Source organism: Chanodichthys erythropterus, chromosome 13 (genome assembly GCF_024489055.1).
Source record: "Chanodichthys erythropterus isolate Z2021 chromosome 13, ASM2448905v1, whole genome shotgun sequence".
Lineage (NCBI taxonomy): Eukaryota > Metazoa > Chordata > Actinopteri > Cypriniformes > Xenocyprididae > Chanodichthys > Chanodichthys erythropterus.
In genome coordinates, this window is record NC_090233.1 from 4231462 (window position 1) to 4259339 (window position 27878).

The window sequence follows — 27878 nt, forward strand, 5'->3', positions numbered from 1 at the left end:
ATGCTCTGTGAATGTGCCAAGAAAAACAGAATTAAATGAAAATTAACTGACTGCCCTACTGCATGATCTTAGTGAATTATTTAACACCATTTCACATCCACACAATATGTTATCCTTACACTCTATATCAGGGGTAATTAATTAAATTTCAATAAATTAAAAAGAGGTCAGGTATGTATATATAATATATATATTATATATAAATAAATAATACACACACACACACAGAGTACTGTGCAAAAGTCTTAGGCACGTCAGTATTTTAACCCCCCAAAAAAGGTTTTAAGCCAATTATTTATATCTTTTGCTGTAGTGTGTCAATAGGAAATATCCGTTCACATTTCCAAACATTCATTTTACCATTAATTGTAATGGAGATCAGAGCTCAACTGTATAACTAATATTATATATTATATTATATTATATTATATTATATTATATTATATTATATTATATTATATTATATTATATTATATTATATTATATTATATTATATTATATTATATTATATTATATTATATTATATTATATTATATATATTATATTATATTATATTATATATATATATATTATATATATATATATAATCATAATAAATCATAATAAATACAGAAATAAACAATAATATTGTGAAATATTATTACAATTTAAAATTATGGTTTTCTATTTTAATATACTTTAAAATATAATTTTATTTCTGTGATGCAAAGCTACATTTTCAGCATCATTACTCCAGTCTTTAGTGTCACATGATCCTTCAGAAATCATTCTAATATGCCAATTTGATACTCAGTTATTATCAATGTTGAAAACAGTTGTGTTGCTTAATATTTTTTTGGAACCTGTGATCGCTACTGTGATATTTTTTTTTTTTTTTTTTTTTTTAAGGATTCATTGATGAATAAATGGTTAAAAAGAACAGCATTTATTCAAAATATAAATCTTTTCTAACAATATAAATCTTTACTATCACTATTTTACTGACCCCAAACTTTTGAACAATAGTGTATATTGTTTCAAAAGATTTCCATTTTAAATAAATGCTGACATTTTTTTATTCATCAAAAGAATCCTGAAAAAGTATCACAGGTTATAAAATATTTTTTTGCAGCACAACTGTTTCCAACGTTGATAAAAAAATTTAAAAAAATCAGCGTATTAGAATGATTTCTGAAGGATCATGTGACACTGAAGACTGGAGTAATGATGCTGAAAATTCAGCTTTGCATCATAGAAATACATTATATTTTAAAGTATATTAAAATAGAACATTGGGACATTGACTCAGAGTCAAAGCAGTGGCATCTGAGAAGTTTTCTATAATTTTTAAAAAAAATTAAAGTTTCAAGTTTGAATTTCCTTGCCATCTACAATTTATTATAAAATGCTCTTAACATTCTGATTAATAATGCTTCATGTGGATGAAAAAAAAAAGTCTTGTCACAAATCTGGTTTGAATGGACAGAGTCATGTATGACAGACAACTTTATTCTATTTGCTTACCGTGTTTCTTCTACTGTTGTTGAAATAGCTGCATCATTTGCAGCCCTTAACATGGCCCTTTTAATGTCCCTAATGATAGAGAAGCAACGCGCATGGAAAGGGCCTGAATGAAGCGCATTTGGCTCTAGATAAAAATATTAGTGGGCCGAAAGTTCATTACCATAAATGACCCTGTACACTTGTGGTTTGAACTACTTTTGATTTTTTTATCTAAAGAGGAACATAATTTGCTTGAAAAACTTTTTTTTTTCCACAAAAAGATGAGTAATTATCAGTTAACACCATATGCACAATATCTGATGCTTCACACACACACCCACACACAAACACACACGTTGGTTTTCCATGTTTTATGGGGACTTTCTATAGGTGTAAAGATACCATAATAATACTGTACAAAATGTATATTCTATACTCTATCCCTAAAACTACCCCTAAACAGAAAACAGATTTTACATTTTCAAATAACATAATTCTGTATTATTTATAAGCGGTTTTCCTTATGGGGACCAAAAAATGTCCCCAGAAGGCAAAAAATGACTGGTATTACAATCTTTGCGGGGACATTCCACAAATGTAGGGTTTTCCCAATACATAATTCCACATTCCATACAAATAATGATTTTTAGACTGTACAAACTGTATATTTTATCCCCTAAACCTAAACCCACCCATCACAGAAAACTTTCTACATTTTTAGATTTTCAAAAAACATCACATAGTACGATTTATAAGCTATTTTTCTCATGGGGACCAAAAATGTCCTCACAAGAATTTCAGATATTGTCATCTTTGTGGAGACATTGTATTCCCATAACATATGGTTTACCAGGACAACACCCACACCCACCCCCAGACACCCAGACACCCACACATTTTTGTGAATTGTGGGGACATGTGAGCGGAGCGCAAGCTCAAACCAGAATACCCTTTGTGACATGCTGGATCGAAAATATGCAAAATAAGTTTTTTTCTAGTTGACTAGTAGTTGTTAATTTAAGCCATTAATTGACTAAATCACATTTATATTAATTGAATTTCTTATATAGGCCTACTGGAGAGAATAAACCATAATAATGAAAGTTTACGTAATATAGGCTATATAGCACTCAAGCGCACACATAAAGCTTGCCATAAAGAACCGGCAAAAGAAATGACTATTAATGTGACAAAAAACAGCAAAGAGACATTTTAATTGTTTATTAATAAACTAATGTTTTGTGAATCTGTGTCGGCTGAGAAGATGAAGTTGACTTTGCGACCCTCATCATTTCTGTGGACATCTCCGTGGTGCCTTCTATAGATATATATTCTCATGTCTATGAGGCAATCAGCCTATACGGTGAGTTTCGGTTCATTTAGCCTATAAGACACACTTCTGTTCACGTCCAAGTGATTGTGCCCATGCCTCCATGTCATGATTATATTGTCTGCTATATTTGCTTCTTATTTATTAAATCCAGGCAATTAGTTGACGAAACATTGATTAAAATTAAGATACAATTTTGACAAAACGAAATTCACTTTAAAGAAAGGCTTTCTACAAAACAAAGCTTAATGAAGTGGTCAAAAATCATGTCTGACCCACTCCATGTCTCCCTATATATTGCACATCTTATGATGTATTCTACTGTATCTTACTCATGCTGTTCACTTTCATAATCAAATAGATGAAATTAACATATAAAAAAATTTAAATAAATATACAAACATGAAACTTGTTTCTTATTTCTTTTTTCCTCACACACTCACACTACATCTGGTAAGGAAATGTTTTCACCTTTTTCACTTGATTGTTTAAAAATAATAACAAAAATAGCACATTTCTCCTCAACAAATCCCTAACCCCAAGTACGGGCAACTGGAATTGTGATACTTTAGCAGCACAATAGTGGAGGACAGAGTGAAATCCTAGAGGGGAGATGAACATGTGACTGTGACCTCTTCTCTAGCCATTGATCCCAAAGCTGGTGTCTAAATGGCAGCCTGGCAGACATCACAGATGACATTGCAAAGCCCTTGTGATCATCACCTCAGCAAAGAGATTGTGAAGAGCAGCTGCTAGTGAATCTATCACATTCATGGTGCCAAAAGAAAACAAGTTCACCCAAAAATGAAAATTCTATCATACTCATTTTCAACACGTTTCTTCTTTTTCCTTTTGAGGAACCCAAAAGCAGATATTTAACACAATGTCCATGCGGCTCTTTTGCATACATTTGATGTGAACTATGAATTTAGCCATCTCTAGGATTCCTTATTTATCCTTTCCCACTTGAAAGCATGAATAATGTATTAAAGAAAAGGCCATGAGAAATAAGTGTTTGCTAAAGCTTATTATGGGCATGAAGGTTAAGACAGTTGAGTATTCCTCTCTGAGTAGGTCAGCACATTGGCTGAAAATGTGCATGATTTTAGGAAAACAAGAAACACTTTCCAGCTTTTAGTGAACTAAGATGACTTGGGCAACAATTTGAGCGAGACCTACTACCTATGCAGACAAATATGATTTATAAAAAGTCTAGAAACATTACTACAAACCACTGAATAATATGACATTTGGCTACAAGAACATCAAAAACTATTTAAATAATTTTACTGAAGGCAGGTGTAGCAGCAGATGACTATGACTCTTAGATGACTCAAAAAATAAATAAAATAAATAAATGTCAAGTAGAAAAATGACAATGAAGCACTTTAAAAGGGGCCATATCCTACATGTGTACCATTTTTGTTTTAATATTTTCACACTTATGTTATTCAAGGATTCTTGCACCAAATACAGCTGCAATTTAGTTTTACATGACCATTTTTTCCACCTTCAATCTAACCCTTAGGCTTCAGATATGTAAAATTATATCATTTTGGATATGTACAGTAAAATGGTACTCTAGTGAGCTCATGGTTATGATGTTAAGATTTTGTGACAATTTGTTTTTGCAATAAATGGTGTTTTGGAGCTGTGACAGGATTTTGAGATGTGAAATCTACTTTGAAAGTGCAAGAAAAGACCACTTTAAATATGAGGCACGGTTCATAATAACATCTGGCTCATGAACGCTCAGTTAAAGAGGATCAGATTTTGCTATTTATACAGCTCCTACACACAGGCAGATTAGGAATGGACAGTGCTCAGCTCCATACTTCTTACTGTAGCTATGATGACAATTCAATAACTCATGCTACATCTGGAAGAAACCCACACAGAAATGACTGTAAGGAATGTAATGACTGAATCATAAAGTATCAGTCAATGTTGTTACTTGACAACAGACATTTTGCTTCCGTCACTGACTTTAGTCATTCGGGCATTTACACACACTTTACAAAAGCTAATTGTGAAGCTGTCTCTTTAATGGTCTTGACTTGTCCACAGTGAGTCCTTTGTTTCATTTACAAAGAGTTAAATACATCGTTATTCATTGCATATAAACAGAGTCTGTGTTAAAATTATATGACAATGTAGTTGGTGCATGTGCTTTGCACACACTTGAGCTGTGGTACTCCTGGGAATGTATTGTTTAAATTCAGTCATATATTTTTTTTTTTCCCATTCCCCTTTCTCTTTCACATTACTTTCTGGCTCTATTTACCTTCCTTACAAATAATAAAATTAATGCTTTGAATAAATTTCAAAGCTAATGCTAATAAATGACAATTATATGATGCTCAAGTTATCAAGCACCAGAAAAACATCCAGTAACTTCACTTCTAAACATTGCCCGATGTACAATCTACAGAGCATCCGCCCATGCCATTCAAAACAGAAATGAAACAACAACAACAACAACAACAACAACAACAACAACAACAACAAAAACATCTGATTCTAAATTACTTTACAAGTGGCACTAATCTATATCTTGTTAACAAAACAAATTATTTCTTCATGGCCAGAATGTCAAAACTCAACAGAAGGTTAACTATTGTCAGATGAAAAATTCTGTGCTCCAAAAACGTAATTGAATACAAGGACACATTTGAGGAACTAAGAGCCTAAATCAAGTTCAGTTTTCTATGAATTAAGACATATACAATAATACACAAAATTTATATATACACACACACACAATATAAAATGTAGTTATCGTATTATTTTACTGAGGAACTTTAACTTTGTTATTGGTGTCATATTGAGTGCCACTTTCACAGTTATTATGAATAAAGACATTACACATTACAGAAATCTCCACCCAGTACAAACCACTAAACACAGCATTGTGATGAAAGCACAATGCGCAATTCTGTCCTCCTTGCATGTTCTCCACAACTAATTCACTTCAAACAAATGACCGATTTATTCAGATTTACTCATCCTGAGGATACTAATCGGATCATCTGTATCATCAACAGTAAAATGGGTCATTCCCAGGATTAAAATGTGTGCAAGAAAGAACAGGCAGAAATGCACATGACTGTTTGATAGCAAAGATATCTATGGCTGGTTGGCCTTTTAGTGATGGTTTGGTCTTGTCACATGAGAGGTGAAAAGGATACGGCGCAACTTCAGCATTAACGGCAAAAGCAGTGCACCCGACTGCATCCAGTCAAATAACACGGAAGATTTGCGATATGCTCAAGAGGATTTACAGAACAATTCATCTTCCTCACATTCCACATGCATATTTAGACAAATGCATGGTAATTACTCCCGTACGTAAACATCTTTTGTGCCTGCTGCATGCACTGAACAATAACGCCCTGATTACAATCAGGAGGTAATCCAGTTCAGCATTCACAAAGGAAATTTAAAACAATAGAAAACACAGCACCTACATTACCATATTGTTCTTGTCTATAACCTCAACTCACTTAATTCTTGATAAAGTTCTAAGACAAAAAAAAAAAAAAAAAAAACCCATAAAACTATTAAGTGGCGACAATCAATCAACCTGACCAACCTGATTACCTTTTGGAGCGCCGTAGACTTGTTCCACTGATAAAGTGTGGCATAGAAAAGTTGGAGAGTATAGTCCATAAGCTGGAGTCGGACATTGTCCCAAAGTCATGTCCCCAGAGTGCTCTGAGCTGTCTCGAAAAAGAGAGTGAGGAGAAACGCCTGGCTTCCAAGAGAAGTAGGCACCCAGCGCAAGAGTCCCGGGAAGTCCTCCCAGCACAATGCTCTGCCACTACAGAGTTTCGTCCAGGCACATCTGCTGCTCGCTGCAGCATACACAGGCTGTCAAGGGGACGGTGTGTCCTTTGAAGTGTCCTAAATCGAATAGTGTGAAAGCTCCTCTGAGCTGTTTCCTATTCAGGTCATATCCATTCCTGCTCGAATGCTGGATGCCTCTGGGACAGAGGGACAGGACTACTTCCAGCAGGATGACGTTTTTGTTTTTTATATGAAAGTTGCACAGCTTTGCCGCTATCCTGTAGACTCATTGACACTCAAGAATGCTCCATATCATGTAACAGGCACCTACCGTACCACATCCTGAGGCAGGGAGGGGAGAGGAAAGGAAGGGAGGGGGCTGTGAGTCAGAGAAGCAATGCATCATCAGCAGACGACGCAGTGAGTGCAATCACGGCTCTCCCTGTCTGGCCCCGCTCCAAAACCCATCGGGCCATTTGAAATGGAAATACACCGCTTTTCAACGGTAACCACGTGCAAGTCCTGCATCCTGTAACCAAGCCTCTTTTCCCTTCTTTTTTTTCCCCCTCGCTGGACCTGCCATATGAGGAAAACCACCCTCTCTTCCACTTCAGCACCTTTGATCTGCTCCTGTTCTGTTCTTCAATCTGCTCTTTTGGCAGGCAGGGACACGAAGAGGCCCAACCTCCCTGACAAATGACAGATGAACTTGGTGGGGTGGAATGGGGCTGCCTGGTCTTGACAATTAGCTGTTGAATGCAGAGGGGCAGCTAGCCACTAAGGTGTGAGGCAAAGGACGTCATAACATGGAGACAAGTTAGGACAGGCCTGAGAAAACATAGGCACACCGACAATTGATCATACCCTCGAATATTTCTTCAGATATAGACATAATCATGAGGACCCTTGTCACGCACGAAGTGAGCAAAGTCTAGCTCAATCATCTTACAACTTTAGTCTCATAACTTATCTCTTCCTGCAAGACTAGTGACCTATAGAAACAAACCTGGGAACAATCCAAGCCCACTCTCTTCTGTGTCAGCCCGTGCTCTATATACGTATGTACCGGTGTTCTCATTTGGAAAGGACGAACCAGAAACAATACCAGTGGTCTGATTCAACAAAGTACAAGGTAGCATGCTTTGTATGCTCAAAATAAAGCTGAGAGTATATCTCACTTGTCTGCACAGACAACAGCACACGTGCAAGTGATTTAAGTGAAAAGAAAGATCCACTAGATCCAGCATTCACAGTCAATGGGGTATACTTAAAAAGACTGAGCAAAACATGTAAAAAGTAAAACCAGGGCAACCTTACCAATACAGCAGCATTTCCAAACTAAAATTGTAAACATTTATACTTAACTGTACATTTTAGGCAAATAAAATATTAGTCTCTCTATAGTACTTTGGATATTGTAGTATGCCCAGGCAGAATCTAAATAGTTTCTTTTTTAAATTATCAAAATTTTGGGGGAAACTAGGCTGATAGTACTACCCCCATATTGGTAAGTGGAATGAATTTTACAAAATATTCAATAAACACTTGAAGAGTGGTGGATGTGTAGAGCTTCATGAATGACAGCCATTACAATTCTACAGACATCATCTCCATTTAAGCCTGCCACTCATCAAGGAATGGGGTTATTATTAACCTCAAATATTTATCAAAGCTTCACTTTTTTTAGAACTCATGCAAATGTTCTGTAATGTAGTCACAACCTTCTTTCTATCTAAACAGTTCCACCATTTACTGGTATCAGACGATTGTGTGTAAACTAATCAAACTAGTTCAAACAGCTCAATGACCCACTTCATCAGCAATCCCAAAAGACTTGATGACAAACAAGGGCAGACTGACTGTGCCTTTCACAGATCTGGCTTCATCATTAGGGATTTGAATGGAGTATTCTAGAATATGCTACAAAGTACAGTATAACAATGCTATAGGAAGCAAAGCTTGTGAAACAAAAGGAAGCTTCAAAAACGTGATGATTGTCAGATTTGTTCCAAAGGAATGAGGGTAGATTCAAGCAATCAATGGTCCTGTTTATATAAAATCTGTCCCGAGTGATCCGATTACAAGAGGGTGACCTGAGGCACATTGCTGTTTACAGGTAGCAACATATGTCTCAAATGAGTCTCTTGTAAACATTGGTGATCAGATTTCAAAGGGAGGGTCTCTGATTTTGTGAGCACACACAATGTAAGACATCCACTGCATTCATAAAGCACACACTATTGCTTCCAATTTAATAATTTGGTCACACTTTAAAATAGAGTCCGGTTCTCACTATTAACTAACTACTATGGCCTTTGCCTCAATAAACTCCCCATTACTGCTTATTGATAGTTGGTACTTGTTAAGTTTAGGTATTGGGTAGGATTATGGTCATGCAGAATTAGTCATTAATATGTGCTTTATAGGTACTAATAAACAGCCAATATCCTAGCAATATACGTGCAAATAAGCAACTAGTTAACAGTGAGAATTGGACACTAAACTAAAGTGTTACCAATAATTTTATATAATTATATATTATATTAAAATAATTATACTTTTTCTAAATTAGATTTTTTTTAAAGGCACATTCATGTTTTGTGGAAATGCTTCATGCTTTAAAACCAGTCTTCCAATTGGTTTGTGCTATCAAGCCTGCAAAGACCAATTATTAGAACTATTCAAAAATGACTTTTTCAAAAATTGAGAGTATGCGTCCTATGTCTTTGTGCAAAAAAGAATTCACCGCCACAGTTCTTCAATTTCAGAATATGAAATGACCTGGTTTCCCCCAAAATGGTGCAGAGCTCTTTCCACCAAAATGTTCAATGGCCAAAGCAAATCCTATTTATCACATAAAAGAGGGTGAATGAGACTCACCAAAAAGGCTGGGGGAAGGGGGTGACTCTAAGAACGTTATATAAGCACAAGAAATAATGCTATTCCCCACAGTTTTAGAAAATGAACTCAATCAAAGGCATTGAATGTAAAAATAATAAAACTCAAAAGAGATAAATGAATGGAGACCCTGTGCCATTTCGATCACTGAACTCCATGCTTCATTTTCAGTGGCGGAACACAGAGCCTTGAACATATTAAGCCTCAAAACAAAATGGCTATGTGAAAGAAGCACGCGCTTACCTCCAAAAATGAAATGCGTGCAGCGGGCTGCATGGGCTGCAAGGGCTTGTGGGAGTTGGGCTCAAGCTTCGTGGAGTGAGGCTGGAAGTCAAATTGAGTTTTGTGAAGAACAGTCTCTCTCAGGATGCAGCCTTTGAAGTTGAGTGCTTATGTATGCAGAGACATACACGAGCTGGCATGCATTAACCACAGAGCAGCGTCATGCATGACCATTAAAGATTTTTTCAGTAAAACGCTGCGTTGCAAAAGGGTTGCCACAACAATGGTCCATTACATTCCACTGCTTTAGCATGAAATGGTTGGATTGTACACTTGTTGACATACAGACTGGTCACATGTGCAAATTTAATTTAACAAAGATAAACATAAAAATAATCATTGTTAATCTACAAGCATCATGCTTCTATCAAGCATTACGAAGGTTCTTTCACTGAGAAACAAAACATGTCAGGCAAAATTGCTGAGCTGACATGTCCAGGAGATACGCATGTATCTGTATCCTTAGCAACAGCAGCCATGATGCAACACCTGATCACAGCCGCAAACATGCATCCTCTGCGACCCCTGTAAACAAAAACAAAAGCGCCTCATCTTACCGAAACGTCAATGGCCAATCTAATCTGACGAGATATTAACTGTTTATGTTACTGCATCAAGCGCAGTAAGCTGAAGTCTTTGACCTGCTAACAGGTTGACAACAATCAGGCCTTCTGTAGGGGAAATTTAGCCACATGATTTAATAAGAGACAGTGATCAAAAATTATAAAATGCACCAAGAGGAGATGTCAGCATAGCCAAACAGAAAGGAAGCTGCTGCGCAAGTCCTTCTGGCTCTAGTCTGACAAGCCGTGACTAGAAGATGATCTGTTATTGATCTAGCATCATCATCCTTTATCCAAAAATGAGCCTGCGCTATCAAAAACACATGCAAAGCTGTCGCAAAGGGACACTAGCTGGATCTACACAAGCTAGCAAACCTATATTTACCCTTCAACACATGCTGCAGACGCTGCTACTGTGGTAATGCTGCACTGCTCAGCTCAGATGTGCTGTCACCGCTACAGCGACAGACACACTGCAGATAAACAGTCCTCTGTCATCACAGCCAGAAAAGACGCGAGAGAGAAGGGAAAATACTCACTCCAATGTCAACCCTGGAATCCTCAGCCTCTCCCGCTGGGCTTTCATGGTCGCACTGCACTTGTTCACTCTATTGTGTACATGATATATTCACGTCGTCCGTCTGCCCGCACCCCCATGCGCTGACAAAGAGCCAATGCCAGACTCTGGTGCGGAGAACCCGGCTGAGAGCTTCTCACAGGGGAGGAGTAGATACAGGGGACCCAGTGCTCTGAGCCGTTCAACTTCCACCCGAGCTGTCAGATGTGATCATTCAACTGCCTGTGGAGGGCAGGGAGGCTGGGCGACAATCCTTTTCCCCTCCCCTGTTGTTCACGCACCAGCACTAAACAGACCTACACGCCCCTCCTCCACCAAGGAAGCAGCCTTACGTCAGCAAAGCACAGTCAGAGGAGTCTACATGCTGCACTTCCTATCTGCAGCAGGGCTGCTGACCATCATTCAAGTTGTTGATGTCCCCCTCCATCCCCCAATTACACTGCAGCACAAACTGTGAATGTTCTTCTATAAAATAAGCCATAGATGTCTCAAAAGGACAAGTCTTCAAAGATAAACCAAGTGCAAGACATGGCGACACTTCATTAATGTTTTCTAAGGCAAACACAATCTTTTTCTCATAGTTAGGGTTATGGAATTGTACAAATCCTTAACCTAGAGTATTAAGCTTTGGTGTGTAACTCGTCCAGCACAGTTTCTGCAAATGTGAATAACAACACAAATCATGTGGCTTATTGAGAAGAGGGGTGAAGAAGGTTATTTTTCCAAGTAATCAGTCTTATATTTTTACTTGTCGGTTGATAAAATGGTCAAATCCCACAGACTTCTATATTATAGAGAATATAATTTCACAGAGACTTGGAGGTGAGAGTTTTTAGCTTGGACTAGAAAGCAACAACCTAGCAACTGCAAAGCAGTGCACTAAAACCAGTGTTTTTATAGTCAACCTAAAACTGCTAAAAATGACAGCTTTCATTAATTGAAATAAAGCTGTATTAGCAACCACACAGAATATTTGCAACTGCATAGTGAGGACACTTTAGCAACAACAGCAAAAACTGAGAACACCCTGACAACTACACAGCAACATGCTAAAACCAATCAGAAACACCTTAACCTCATACAAATGCCCTGTCAACCACCTTTAACACCATAGTAACCGCATATCAAGCATCCTCACATCATTGTGGCAGTGAGTTTTGCACAGGCATACATCATTCAAAACAAGTTAAAACTTTTAAGGGATACACCTGCTCATGACAAAAACACACAGTAGCATACATTTACTAGAACGCCTTTAACAGAATCTTGTGATTATGATACATAGAGAATATTGTACTAATCTGTACCAGGCACTGAGTTTCACTGGGGACAAAGGTGCTTGGAGACCGTTGCTATAATGAGCTCAGGCTTTAACAAGCAATTTAACCTGAGTTCCGCTAAATACCTGCTAATGAAACTCATAAAGCCGAGAAAGACATCAGACCTGAAACAACATGTGTCCTTCTTAGCAACATCAATATGCAGACAATAAAATGAGAGATATATTATTCAAAGCCCTAGAAGATAAGTATGACATGGCTAAAAATGTAGACATAGTGTGAAATTAACACTTGCTTCATGATAAATGGGATAATAAATACAAACATTACTAGTCAGGCATTGCAGGTATATCATATTTTAATAAATCACATTACTTTAAAATGTACTTTCAAATAAGAGGGCACCAACAAAAGTAATAGGATCTGCAAAAGTTGTATTCCATATCACAAGTCCCATTGATTTACAGGGACATAAACCTATTCACTTACACCAAAGACTATAGATATAGAAAGACAGTTCACTCCTATTAGTTATGAATGGGAGAAACTGCAACACACAATATGGCAGAATACGTCCCGTCTAAGTAAAAGAGCCAATCGCTGACTGATAAAGTGATTGCATCACTGCAGCTGCCGTTAGAGGCTCTGGTTACCATAGAAACCTGAAACTCCTGCTTAGGACTGCATATGCGCATTGGCTCGTCTAGCCTGAAAATTAAGCTTTTTTTAATGCTATTTGAGCATAAGAAACAACATTTATAGGACAGATATTGCTCATTTGAAATATGTTATATAATTGCAAGTTCACCCAGCAGTTTGTGAAATTTCAGGATCCCCTCCATTCAAATAGAAATGGCTGCCCGGAGGCGTTGCAAATATGGCTGCTGAGTGAACAGACTTTCCTTGAAAGGGACTTTGCTTATGCTCTCATGGCTGCATATTAATGAATCTAAATGTGTATTTGTACTTTCTGCAATATGTGCTTGAGTACAATATTGAGTTTACTGTAACCATAGATACTACAATCAGTATGTTTAATGTAATAAATAATCCTTTTTTTTTTTTTTTTTAAGAGATGTATGATACTAAATCTCTCAGCCAATATCAATAGCTGAGAATGTTATCTGTAGATACCAATAGTTTGATATTCTTAAGGAAGAATATATTTCCCAACTAAAGCTGTACTGGAAACCCTCTCATTTAGTACAATACTGTAATACTTGAGGTTAAAAGTGCCCAAACTACTATATTCAACTGCTTTATTTCCAGATAATTACACTCAAATAAAAACTGAAATGTTTGTATACAACTCCGTTACACATAAGGTAGTTTTCACAAACTATTGTCTTCATGACTAATTTATTTAAACATACATGTATAGCTAACAGTAAATAAGCTCCTCTCTATTATTTTTTATAGCCAACTAATGAACTGTAAACACTGGATAACTTTCCTGAGGTAAATGCAACGTTAAGTGACAGTTCACAAGCAATATTATTGATGTCTTTCCATGGTACAAACACTGATTGAGCGATTACATGAGACATGATACATGATACATTTCAGTTAGTTGTAATGTATCTTTCAACATACCTTTTGATGTTCATGCATGTTTTTGGTTCTATAACTTGTATAAAACTGGAAGAAAAGACATGCGCTCTTTGCTGCTGCTTAAACTGAGGTGCTACAGCTATCTGTCATGTCACATTTAACAGATTTTTTATTGTTATTGTCGTGTTAACTTTATTGTCGTATCGTGCCTAAATTCAACACGAGAAATTTAAGCTGAGTTTAAGCTGACATGTTTTCCAACCCCCTTTGACAGGATATTCGGCTGTTTTTATACAGTTGGCTGATGGATGATAGTAAAAATAATTGCTTTTATCAGCTGATACCGATTATTGGCAGATGCATCAGTGCATTCCAAATTTTATTCCATACATTAGCTCTTTGAAGTGGGCACAACTGGAACTAAAAAACATCAAGAAAAAACAGGATGAAGATGCAATGGCACTGATTAAACAACAAAAAAGTCCACTGGGCAGTTTTTCAGGGAAACTAAGTTGTTGACCACAGTTGGCAGGCTCATAAGAATACCCAATTGCAGATGACAGTGTACATCACATCAAAGATCAAGCAGAAGCAGCAGGGAACCGGGAAGTGGGGCGTAAGGACAGAACCCAGTTAAACACCTGCTGCGGTTCTGCTTAATTAGGCCAAACTCATTCATGTTAAGAAACTGGATTAGTAAAACTTATTTATCTGAAGCAAACATGCATTTACTTTTATAAAAAAATAGCTTTAAATGAATGTAAAAGGCTCATTGTGTGCATGTGTGTGAAGGGAATGAAGCAATCAGCTGAGGCCGCTGGGACTGCTTCATTGGGATTTAACAGGTCACACTTCACTTATTACCCTCCATTTACATTCATTAATTGCTGTAACCATTTCTTTTCCTTACTGCCATCACACATTCAACAATAACACACATTATGTATGCTAGAAGGATAACTAAAGGAATTGAAAGTCTCAGTTTAAAGAGGTCATATTTTGTTTCCTCCAAATTTTAAAAATACTGTTTACGGTAGTTGAAATAAAGCTGGAAATATAAAAAATAAATAAATACAAATAGTACATGTAAAACACTTTAGCAACTGAATATCAACACCACCCACAACATCACAACGTTGTGGTGGTGAATTAAAAAAAAACAACATCACATAAAATTACTAAAACGTAAAACTAAAATTAAAATTAAACTACAAATCAAAAAATATTAATAAATAATATAATAGCATATACAATGATACTAAACACTGGCAGTAATAGTTTCACAAGAGCCTCTAAATCCCTTATAATAACAGTCCATGTTTTTGCAATATTTTGTTTTTTTTTGTTTTTTAGCATTTGATATCAGCAATAATTTAATGAATTAAAGTTGATTTAATTTAAAAATATTAAACATTTATAAGTCCTACTTTTTAAAATTTTTATTAAAATAAAATTAACCAAATATTGCTATGTAGTATAAAATCAAATTTAAAAAAAAAAAAAAAAAATCCCAGAGCCATTGACCTGCTGCCACAGACACTGCTGTATAAACAGGTGACTCACCTCTCATTAACATTCAGTAAACACATCTGGAGAGCATGACCTGAGTGTCCATAACCTCCCCATCCACCACTTCACTCCATCCCACTGTTGATCGAGCCCAGTCACATGACCACTGCATTGACTCACTCCCTCTCAGAAACAAACAGACAACCGTAACAGCACATTCATCACATAATGCCTGTGCCGCTGTCATAACAGACAAGCCATAAATCACAAACGCAAAAGGCCGATAAAATTCATTGACATGTTTTTTTCTTCTAATTTGTTTCTGACAGGCTTTGACACATAGAAGATCTATCATATATACATCCAACCGTGTGAGCGTAACTGACGCAAAACAGGTACAATAAGCGTGCATTGTCCAAGACATTGCACTAGCACTCAGTTGTTTTCTAATATGAATAGATGTTTTGAAAACAGCAGTGAACATAAAATGCAAGTGCTGTGGAGTATGTAAAAGTGTGACAAGCCTAAAACAAGTCGAAACAGGCTATGTAAACCAGCAAATTGACCAAAAAAAATACTGATGATATCCTGCACAAATTTCCGTCCAATCAAACTCTCTCTAGAATGAGAATGAAACGCTCTCTAGAATGAGAATGCCCCAGCAATAGTATGTTGTACTGACAAATGCTTGGTTAGTATAGTTCACTTACACAAGAGTTCAAGTAACTAAAAAGAACTGCAGAGAGTACTTGATAATTTACTTTTGATGTACTCTTGATTTAGTATAGACTACACAAAGTACATTGTTGTATGGATAAATTAAGCAATTGCTTTGTTTGACTTTTTGGGGGCTTTTTGTGCCATTGTTTTGTAATGGTCAGTCTTAAAATTAAATTAATTGCTACCATTGTTGTGTTTTGAATGCAGGATGTTGATGTCTGTGTGTGACTCAAGCAAGGTCAAATGCAAGACATTGTCACAAATACAGGGGGATTACTCTACCCCAATTAAAGTATGATTTTTCACAATAGTAAGGTGTTTATGATACAAGTGTTAATAATGCCATTTTAAATGGATCATAATTCTACAAACCAGATTCCAAAAAAGTTGGGACACTGTACAAATTGTAAATAAATACAGAATGCAATGATGTGAAGTTTCAAATTTCAATATTTTATTCAGAATACAACATAGATGACATATCAAATGTTTAAACTGAGAAAATGTATCATTTTAAAGGGAAAAATAAGTTGATTTTAAATTTCATGGCATCAACACATCTCAAAAAAGTTGGGACAAGGCCATGTTTACCACTGTGTGGCATCCCCTCTTCTTTTTATAACAGTCTGCAAAAGTCTGGGGACTGAGGAGACAAGTTGCTCAAGTTTAGGAATAGGAAAGTTGTCCCATTCTTGTCTTAGGTCTTCTTTGTCGCATCTTCCTCTTTATGATGTGCCAAATGTTTTCTATGGGTGAAAGATCTGGACTGCAGGCTGGCTATTTCAGTGCCCGGATCCTTCTTCTACGCAACCATGATGATGTAATTGATGCAGTATGTGGTCTGGCATTGTCATGTTGGAAAATGAAAAAGGTCTTCCCTGAAAGAGACATCTGGATGGGAGCATATGTTGTTCTAGAACTTGGATATACCTTTCAGCATTGATGGTGCCTTTCCAGATGTGTAAGCTTCCCATGCCACATGCACTCATGCAACCCCATACCATCGGAGATGCAGGCTTCTGAACTGAGCGCTGATAACAACTTGGGTTGTCCTTGTCCTCTTTAGTCCGGATGACATGGCGTCCCAGTTTTCAAAAAAGAACTTCAAATTTTGATTTGTCTGACCACAGAACAGTTTTCCACTTTGCCATAGTCCATTTTAAATGAGCCTTGGCCCAGAGAAAACCTTGACCTATAGAGTTTTAGCCAGCAACAGCGAATGGCATGGTGGGTTGTGTTCACCTACAATGTTTTCTGGAAGTATTCCTGAGCCCATGTTGTGATTTCCATTACAGTAGCATTCCTGTATGTGATGCAGTGCCGTCTAAGGGCCCGAAGATCACGGGTATCCAGTATGGTTTTCCGGCCTTGACCCTTACGCACAGAGATTGTTCCAGATTCTCTGAATCTTTGGATGATATTACGCACTGTAGATGATGATAACTTCAAACTCTTTGCAATTTTTCTCTGAGAAACTCCTATCTGATATTGCGCCACTATTTTTCGCCGCAGCATTGGGGGAATTGGTGATCCTCTGCCCATCTTGACTTCTGAGAAACACTGCCACTCTGAGAGGCTCTTTTTATACCCAATCATGTTGCCAATTGACCTAATAAGTTGCAAATTGGTCCTCCAGCTGTTCCTTATATGTACATTTAACTTTTCTGGCCTCTTATTGCTACTTGTCCCAACTTTTTGGAATGTGTAGCTCTCATGAAATAAAAAACTAGCCAATATTTGGCATGACATTTCAAAATGTTTCACTTTCAACATTTGAAATGTTATCTATATTCTATTGTGAATAAAATATAAGTTTATGAGATCTGTAAATTATTGCATTCCTTTTTTATTCACAATTTATACAGTGTCCCAACTTTTTTGGAATTGGTATGTAGTTAATTACTTGTAAGTTAGATCACCTTTTAAAAGCAACCTATTTATTAACCTCTTCTTTTGAAACCACAAATAATAGAATTCTTGAAGCACCACTGCATCAATAGGAAGTGAATTATAGTAATATAAATGAAGTCCCAAGTGTCCAACCAAAGGGAACACTAATCACGATAATGGTTCAAATAGCCATTTTAGGAAACCATTAAGAATGTATGAACTTACTTGATGTTCTCTCATAATTATCAGTTGTATTGACAATTCAACATTCAAGATAACTTTGGAGAATGAGTAACTAAGGAGAAAGATAACTGCAGAAGTGGAGGAAATGAGTGAAAATTCTATTAAGAATTGCCCTGCCTCAAAAAACATTTTTTCCTTTGACAAAGTGGTACTCAACCCAATCAAGTAATCTTATCCTGGGTAAGAAAGGCATACTATGTGAATAATACAGATTACTAGATTTTTACAATTAAGTTCAACAAACAGGTGCTCATTATGTAAATTTAATTAAAAAGTGTTAGCACACACACACACACACACAGCCCAACCTGGGATATCCAGAACTTGATAAAGTACAGATTTGTATCTTCACATACATCTGTCAGGTCAACGGACACCAGACACAGACATCATAAAAACTGCCAACTGTCATGGTTTCTAAATATAGAAAATCAAATCTCTGACCTATTACGAACACAGTCAAAACATACAACAACATCAAATACCCTTTTAAACATATTACAGTCAGACGCTACATGAACTATTATCATCTTGACTCCAAACTTGGTACTGATAAAAGTATAAAACAGTTTGAAATGCATAATGAACAGGATCAAGAGATATTTAAAGGGCTTAATTCTAGTGTCTATAGTCCTTACCATGGGTCTGATCTATAAGGCTGATCTATCAGGGCTGTCAGGGCTAATATTAGGGCTATCAATCAATCTCAATAGAATTACAAAATATTTGAATTGTACAGATTTTTTATAATTAAATATTAAAGTCCTGTGGTGAAAATCAAGTTGTTTTTAATGTTGTTTATATGTAGTGTTTTTAATATCTTTTAAGACAAACCATGTGTAAATTCAGTCAACACCATTGCTGAGTATTTTCTCTGCAGTGATATGAAGGCGCAGTTTGAAATCGTTGGTGTTTCTTACATCACAATCTACCTTGTAACCAATCACATCAGCATGCTGGTGGGCTTTAGCATATCATTAATTATGACCGATCTGAAGCAGGGGAGTCTCAAGAGAAAAGCCAGGTTATCCCGGTATATTTTTCTGTTGATATGAGAAATCAGGTAGATTATTGAGGGTGTACGTTGTATATTACAAAGTTATGATGAACTATAAGCTGATATACACTATATTGCCAAAAGTATTTGGACACCGCTCCAAATCATTGAATTCAGGCGTTCAAATCACTTCCATGGCCACAGGTGTATAAAATCAAGCACTTAGGCATGCAGAGTGCTTCTACAAACATTTGTGACCCGTCACGGAAACCAGGGACACAAGTCGGCAGCACAATGTTCGAGCAAAATGAGAAAGAAGCATTTTTTTTTTTTTCAAAATTGGTGATTTTCGTTTTTTTGCAGAATCTGTTAGTTGAGATCATGAAGAAGCCTTTCCGTGTTTGAGATAGCAGTATTGGTATATTTAAAAGCGTACATTTTGAGGTTGAAATCGGCTTGTTTTTCGGAGATTCTAGCACGCAGTAGGGGCGTGTCATTGTCTGTGTGTATTTCCATACTGGGAAGTGTGGCTACTTATTATGCAGCGCTCTGGCCGGCTCTAGCTGATATCAAAATTCAATGAAGAACCGTGGCCGTTACACCGAAAATGTTTTGAAGTACTTCTTCGACAAGCCGGATGCTTATGAACAAGCACTCACTGATTCTGAAGACGATCTGAGCTACGATGAAAGCGGCATAATAAGACATTACCTCTCTGGAGTCGGGTAACACGCCGGCGCATTTTGCAGGATTTTTTTCACATTGCAGCAAAACAGACTTAAAATACTCAATTTTTTCATTTTTTTTGTCGTCATTTTTTGTCATAGAGACATAAGTAATATATCAATTGAAACTATAGAATGTCTTTTATTTGTGTAAAAACAAAATGTTGTGCTTTTTGTAAAATAAAGAAAACTAACATGATGCGTGATCTCTCATCTCCCTCTGAACGAAGTCTAATCTGATAGTTCTCAGAAAATGAACTGTAACTTAGTGAATACTAATCATAAAAAAATTATACTTGTGTCTGAAAAAACTTTGAAATGTCAGGTTTTAAATCGTATAAGTCAAATCGAAAACAAATATTCTGTGTTTATGTAATCTGTATGAAAAGAGAGCCATGTCAGAAGTCTGTGATTCAGCTCATTATCCGCTAATGCGGCCACGCCCACAGTGCACAGAAGTCACCAACTTGCAGAGTCACTCTGCAGAGTCATTAGCTACAGACCTCCAAACTTTGTGTGGCCTTCAGATTAGCTCAAGAACAGTGCACAAAGAGCTTCATGGAATGGGTTTCCATTGCCGAGCAGTCGCATCCAAGCCTTACATCACCAAGCGCAATGTAAAGTGTCGGATGCAGTGGTGTAAAGCACGCCGCCACTGGACTAGCAGTGGATACGTGTTCTCTGGAGTGACAAATCACGCTTCTCTGTCTGCCAATCTGATGGATGAGTCTGGGTTTGGCGGTTGTCTGACTGCATTGTGCCAAGTGTAAAGTTTGGTGGAGGGGGGATTATAGTGTGGGGTAGAGGTCTACAAAGAAGACCCGAGACCCGAGGACCCGGGACCCGACCCAGGACCCGTACGGGTTCGGGACTATATTTTAAATGGTCAGCCGGGTCCGGGTCGGGTCCTAATCTATTACTTCGGTTCCCGGGTCTGATTAACATTGTGTGTATACCCGAGCCAATTTGATTCGGAGATCACCCGGCTGTGTTGGGAGTCAGTCAGCGCTGTGCGTGTTTTGTAACTTGCAAAGTATGAGCCGGGAAATAAGGTGAAAAAACATGTGACCCCAGCCATCAGAAGCAGAGCGGGCGGAGTTAATGCAAGCAAACGGTGATCATCGAGTTTTCCTATTCCTATCGTGTGCAACAGTAATGCAAACAAACTTCAAATCTCAAGAACTGCTTGTAGCCTTGCACATTCGCATTTAAATAACATAGCCTATTTCAAATCATTAACAAAATATGAACTATCACACGAATGTCGAATCTGTGACGCTTAAAGCTTATGTTTCAGGTTGCTCCAGCCAACGCGCATGTCTCATGTGAGCACACTTTCTTTCTCCTGTTTTTTATAATAACATTATGCCGTCTTGTTATATCTAAAGTTTTGGTCAGACTCGGCTCAGAAAGCACAGAAATGACCGCAAATAAGTAATGCTAACGTCAGCGGCCATGTCACTGAACAAGCAATCGTTATTATAATTCAAAAGGGCAAACAGTCAAAGTTATTTTATAATGTGAGTCTCGAGTCTCTAGATACAACGAAATAATGCAATTGTCATCTGCATTTGTCATCGTGACAGCAAGTGAACTTTTAAAGCTGGAATAATGAGTGGATTAAGCATTTCAACCGGCAAGAGAGGAATAACGGATGAACTTTCTTGGCAAGTGCATCAGTCAGGTACAAGGGAGAACCCCTACTAATATTAGGTAAGACAACACGTTTTATTTTCGCAACTTGTTTATTGACTTATTAATAGCAATTTGCTGCGGAATAGACCTATGTGCGATCGGGTCCAGACGGGTCCGGTCGGGTTCGGGTCCAGCTTAGACGGGTCCGGGTAGTACATTTATGGCATTTCTCGGTTCTGCACGGGTTCGGGTCCAACTTTCAAAATAATAGTCGGGCCGGGTCGGTTCCTTGTAGCACAATTACGGGTCTCTTCGGGTTCGGGTATGAATTTTTGGACCCGTGAAGACCTCTAGTGTGGGGTGGTTCTTCGGGGGTTGGGCTTGGCCCCTTAGTTCCAGTGAAAGGAACTCTTAATGCTTCAGCATACCAAGACATTTTGGACAATTTCATGCTCTCAACTTTGTGGGAACAGTTTGGGGATGGCCCCTTCCTGTTCCAACATGACTGTGCACCAGTGCACAAAGCAAGGTCCATAAAGACATGGATGAGCGAGTTTGGTGTGGAGGAACTTGACTGGCCTGCACAGAGTCCTGACCTCAACCCGATAGAACACCTTTGGGATGAATTAGAGCGGAGACTGCGAGCCAGGCCTTCTCGCCAACATCACTGCCTGACCTCACAAATGCGCTTTAGAAGAATGGTCAAAAATTCCCATAAACACTCTCCTTAACCTTGTGGAAAGCCTTCCCACAAGAGTTGAAGCTGTAATAGCTGTAAGGGTGAAGCTGTAATAGCTGTAAGGGTGGGCCAACTCCATATTAAACCCTACGGATTAAGAATGGGATGTCATTAAAGTTCATGTGCACGTAAAGGCAGGCATCCCAAAACTTTTGGCAATATAGTGTAGTAAACATGCTGAGTTTTAGAAGGGAGCTGTCTGACTCTGACATGGCGAACGGGAACATGGTTTGTGTAACATTAGCAAAACATTATTAGCTGTTTGATAATGTAGTCAAGCAAAAAAAAAAAAAAAAAAAAGTCTAATATTAATTAACGTTATGTGTCTGACATTGTAAAAAGCGATACTATTGTGCAGCATTTAACTCAGTAGGTTGAACAAATGGATCTCTGAGCTTGTGCGAGTGAGAGGAGGCGGGGCTAATTAGTATATTAATAGATCTGTGCATACTAAATGAGGCAAATGTGAAAAGTTAAATTCAAGCAATTTTAAGGCATGAAGAAATTTCTCACATGAAAAAAAAAAAAGTTTAAATTTAATTTTGGTGATCAAAGATGGGGATAAAGGGATAAAATGGTTGATTACAGGGGGACTTTAACTAAATTATAGTGTTAAATTAACAGCCCTAATAAATACCTATATTTGAGATGCTCACATGTGCCCAAACATGTAACTACAATGGGCCAAAAATCAAACTTGACTGCGGCCATGGAACAAAAGTAAATGTTGCATTATATCCAACTATATTACATTAAATGTATTTAATTTTTTTCTACCAAATTATTAGAAAATGAAAATATGCTTCAATGGCATGACTTTGCCCTCCCCCCTGATGTGATATGGCATAGCAGGCAAATCAAAGGTCATCACGGGGCAACTTTGGTCCACAGACCCTAGTTTGGGCATCTCCGATATAAACCAGAAAAATATGCCATTAATCCCTTAAGGACCAAAATACACTACTTCTAACTTAATAAAACCAGTAATGGTGTCTATGCTAATATTAGTCGCTCTATGTTTATCACTAGGTTTACCTTAGTCTGCCAGATCCAGGCTGTATCCAGATGAGATAAAGGACCTGAAGTGTCAACTAAACTATCCCCTGTGAAGGCCTCCTTCCCTTTCCTTTCCCCTTATATATAGATAAAACATTATCAAAATGATTCCAGTTTGTATGGATCCACGGAAACAACTAATAATTCTGCATTATGCCGACAAGTAATTTACATGTTCTTTTTTGCGTAATTAACTTTGTAAAGAAAGCCTAAGTGTCTGTGCACATACACATTCAAATGCACATACCTATAGACTAAACACGTAAACGAATGGCAAAAACTTATTAAAAGTCTTCTGTTTTCAGTTAAAAAGGTGTAATTTAAGCGGTCCCTAAGTTAATAATTAATGATTTTTACAACGGAAGTGATTCAATCAAAAACTTTAGCTCAATAATAACTTTTTCCTAGAGCTGGTGTAAAGCCAAAACAATCTCTGTCCATTAATTTTCCTATTATCACTGTGAAGCTGATGTGAAACAATCTGTATTGTAAAAAGCGCTATATAAATGAAGATGACTTGACTTGACTAATGTGTCTGAACAGGTGTGGCAATGCATGGCACCCTGCAGCAGTTACATTGTGTGCTGTGAAATAGGGATGCTCAGATCAGGATTTTTGCAGCTGATACGGACTATCAATTTTCTGTCATCAAGATCAGCTGATACTGATCCTGATCATTCAAGCGTTATATAAGGGATATATGTAAGCTCTCTGTCGATGGTCACTGTTAACCCCTTACACCCAAAAGGCATTTGTAATGATTTCACATGATTTCAAGTGCCAAAGAAAACTAAAAACGAATGGCTTATCACTCAAAACAAGCTATCATCACGTACATTGCCTTATTTGATAGAAAACCTTTTTAATAGACTTTGATAATGTTTGGAGGTTCTTGGTTGGGGGGTTTGGGGTGGTCCCCCTTGGGGCATCACGTGGGGGTATGTGATATGGGCAATCAGAGTGCCGGCAACGTGTGAGATGTGCTGGTACGCAAGACAATATGAGGGTACGCTACAGATTAAAATACAGAAGTGCGCACTGGCCCACTTCAAGAACTGGTAATATTATCCGTGTGTTTACAGACACCAGAGAATGCTGTGAGTGTAGATACAGTAACATGACATTCAGAAAGAATGCAAGGGTTGATGGTCCTGGGTGATTACTTCTCAAGCTGTGTTTATGTTTCAAAACATAATCAATATATTATTTAATATTTTGTGAGGAAACATTTTAACCAATGGCATGTTAAAAATATATAATAAAACACCAGTAAGATACCTTAAATATGTTAACTGTTTCTCCTGGACATTAATGAGATTAAATGAAGATCAAATGGAGATTTTTGGCACACTTCTGTTTCTCATATTTTCACAAAGATCCCAGTTATCTCACATGTACCACCAATAAAGTTTCAAAGAAAGATCAACAATTTCACAAGCTATGCTCAAGTACCAAAGCCTGCAATCAAAATATCAGATTTCAATATGAACATTCTTATCACATCTGTCCCAAATCTGAGCTATACTATCCACATTCAATTTATAGCTCTATACACTTACATTCTGCCAGTCAACAATTTTCTCTGTTTTATGTTTGTATATTTATTATGTTTCTCCAAAAAGTTCTAAGAAAGTTTAGGAGGAACATCACAGACAAATCTGATTCTCTAGGAAATGCTGACAAATAATTAAAATAAAATTATTTTGTGCAAATTTTGTATTAATGTGTAGTGTAGATGACAATTTGAGGGCCCAAAAGATCAAACTTTTCAAATTTCTGACCCTTATTCAAGGGCTAGGGTCATGTGGAGCCCTTTGACGATGCCCAAAAATGGATATTGGACCATCAAAAATGGTCTACAATGGGAAATCCTGGAATGTTTTCCTCTACAACCTTAATTTCTCCTTGGCTGAGGAAAGAAAGTCATATACATCCTGTATTACCTTGGGGTGAATGACAATCAAGAAACGAAAAGACAGTAAAAAGTAACAGAAAACAAAGGAGGAGGATTCAAACCTGGGTATTATTGTGTGCATAACATATTATAGCACTACCTGTCAGATAACACCTGCATGATTTCTAAATAAATTTTTTTTTTTTTTTTAATATGATTTGTAAGCAAATGGGCAAGTCCAAAAATAAACAAATACATACATATGAAGAATGCAATCCATACTTTAAAAAAAGCTAAACTTTTATGTGGATGAGGACAACAGAAGAATTGTTTACTCATCAACTTGCATATAAAACCTCGACATGGGAAGTAATTGGGACAGTCATTTACATAAAACTGAAGATTTTGAGAGCCAAAATTTGCCTAGTTAGCTAAATTTCAAAGCAAGACAATAAACAGCAAAAACACTCAAAAAGAATAATAAAAACTAAAATGACCAAAAGAATGAGATGCTTTTATTCTTTTAATAATAACATCCAGTAATTCACTGTTTTAAATTGTGCCTACCCTGACTACAGTCTGAAGCTGATGAAAATCTAGAAATGTTTTGCTGTTGATATAGGTTTACATCTAGGCTCTCTTGTGTGACTATTAAATTAAAGACAATCAAAGTAGGTTTACTCACAAGCTTCCTCGTCTGGGAAGGCTGAGCTCTTTCTGTAAAAAAGCACAAAAAAAGAACAGTTATGACAGAATAGATTTTTTTTTAAAATCATGTAAAGAAATATTTCACTCTTAATGGTGATGTGTTTTTAATGTTAAAATCATATATCCTGTCCCTATTGGATGTGCAGCTTGGGCACCATGACAGCCAATTATGAGCAGTCTTTGCTTAGTCATTCATCGTCAGTGGATGCTATCAAGCGTCCCAGATTTCAACAGTAACCCCAGTGGTGCCAGTGGTGACCCAGTTTTCCATCTCTCCAGATCCATTCAGTCCCAAAGAAAGCATAAATATTTAACCTCTACCATTCACACAGCCCTCATCTCTGACTATGTGACAGCGCAAACATTTGGAGGAGTAGTTCTGAATTCACTACCATTCAATGATTTCGTGTCGATCTCTGTTATGTTCAACAAGGCTACATTTGTCTGTTCAAAATTACAGTTAAAAATAGTAATATTGTGAGACATATTTGGTGCTCAAGAAATTGTTATTATCAATGTTAAAAACAGTTGTGCTGCTTAAAATTATTGTAGAAACAGTAAACATTATTTTCCAGCATATTTTGATAAAAATACAGTTCAAAAGAACAGCATTTAGTTGAAATAGTAATCTTTTGAATCATTTGTCAAAAATGACAGTAAAGCATACTTGTTGAATAAAATAATTAATTTTCTTTCTTTCTTTCTAAAAAAAATAATACTAATACTAATACTAATACTAATACTAATAATACTAATAATAAATAAAAATAAAAATCTGACCCCAAACTTTTTGAGCGGTTGTGGATATCTTATCGGAATAGGAATGAGGAATGAGAATTTTACTGTAGAAAAATAAACTTGCAGCAGATACATTAAAATAAATAATCCATTTTAGATTACTTAAGTAAAGTTATACTATATATACACAGACTTTTTTTCCCCAAAAAATATATTCCTAACCTAATTTGGATTGTCAGCAAATCTGTAATGATGCATTCTCATTTGAGCATATGTAGATGCAGCAGTTATCACTATTCAATAAGCACATGCAATAGTCACATGAGGCCACAAGAGGGCATTTGAGCTGATACATTAAGAGATCCAATTTGAGACCTTTGACTTTTATTTAGGGATGAAGTGCTAAAGTATTATTGTAGTCTGGGCTCTAATATATATAAAATTACATAAATATTCCCTGTAATATTACCATTACAGGGTAATGAATTCAGTAAAACAAAGCTCTGCATGTTTGTATATGAAAATAAAAGAGAAAACAAAAAGGAAGACAGTAGTTAGTCACATCATTAACACAAGAGTGTCTTGTGAGTAAATCCAGTAACTTTCATACAGTGATTATGATTATATTTGTAATCATTAATTTGTAATTTATACTGAAATTTATTTTTAATTTAACGTTCTCATCTCTGCTCCTGCATCACTCATTATCAGAAAATGATTAAAGGTGCCCTAGAACATTCTTTCACAAGATGTAAAAGGTGTCCCCGGAATGTGTCTGAAGTTTCAGCTCAAAATACCCCATAGATTTTTTTTTATTTTTTTTTTATTTTTTTTAACTGCCTATTTTGGGGAATCATTAAATATGCACGGATTCAGGCTGCGGCCCCTTTAAATCTCATGTTCCCTGCCCCCCTGAGGTCTCGACTATAAAACAGTGCATCAAGTTCACACAGCTAATATAACCCTCAAATGGATCTTTACAAAATGTTCGTCATGCATGCTGCATGCATGCTTCGGATCATGGGAGTATAGTATTTATTTGGATGTTAACATTTGATTCTTGAATGAGTTTGATGGTGCTCCGTGGCTAAAGCTAACATTACACACTGTTGGAGAGATTTATAAAGAATGAAGTTGTGTTTATGCATTATACAGACTGCAAGTGTTTAAAAATGAAAATAGTGACGGCTCTCTTGTCTCCGTGAATACAATAAGAAATTATGGTAACTTTAACCACATTTAACAGTGCATTAGCAACATGCTAACGAAACATTT

The 27878-nt window shown here is 36.7% G+C and overlaps 1 protein-coding gene across 10 annotated transcripts in view; it reads right to left on the bottom strand.

The window, feature by feature from the left end:
* mast4 (microtubule associated serine/threonine kinase family member 4) overlaps positions 1–27878 on the bottom strand; it is a 142159-nt gene that overhangs the window by 32476 nt on the left and 81805 nt on the right. For 7 of the 10 annotated variants that reach the window (XM_067407846.1, XM_067407845.1, XM_067407844.1 and 4 more), the window contains one exon: positions 25843–25874. In XM_067407846.1, the coding sequence (XP_067263947.1) occupies positions 25843–25874 (32 nt within the window). Of the gene's footprint in view, positions 1–6412; positions 7005–9739; positions 9821–10880; positions 11285–25842; positions 25875–27878 lie in introns of those variants that run through there. The other 3 variants (XM_067407850.1, XM_067407848.1, XM_067407847.1) reach the window with 3 other exon arrangements.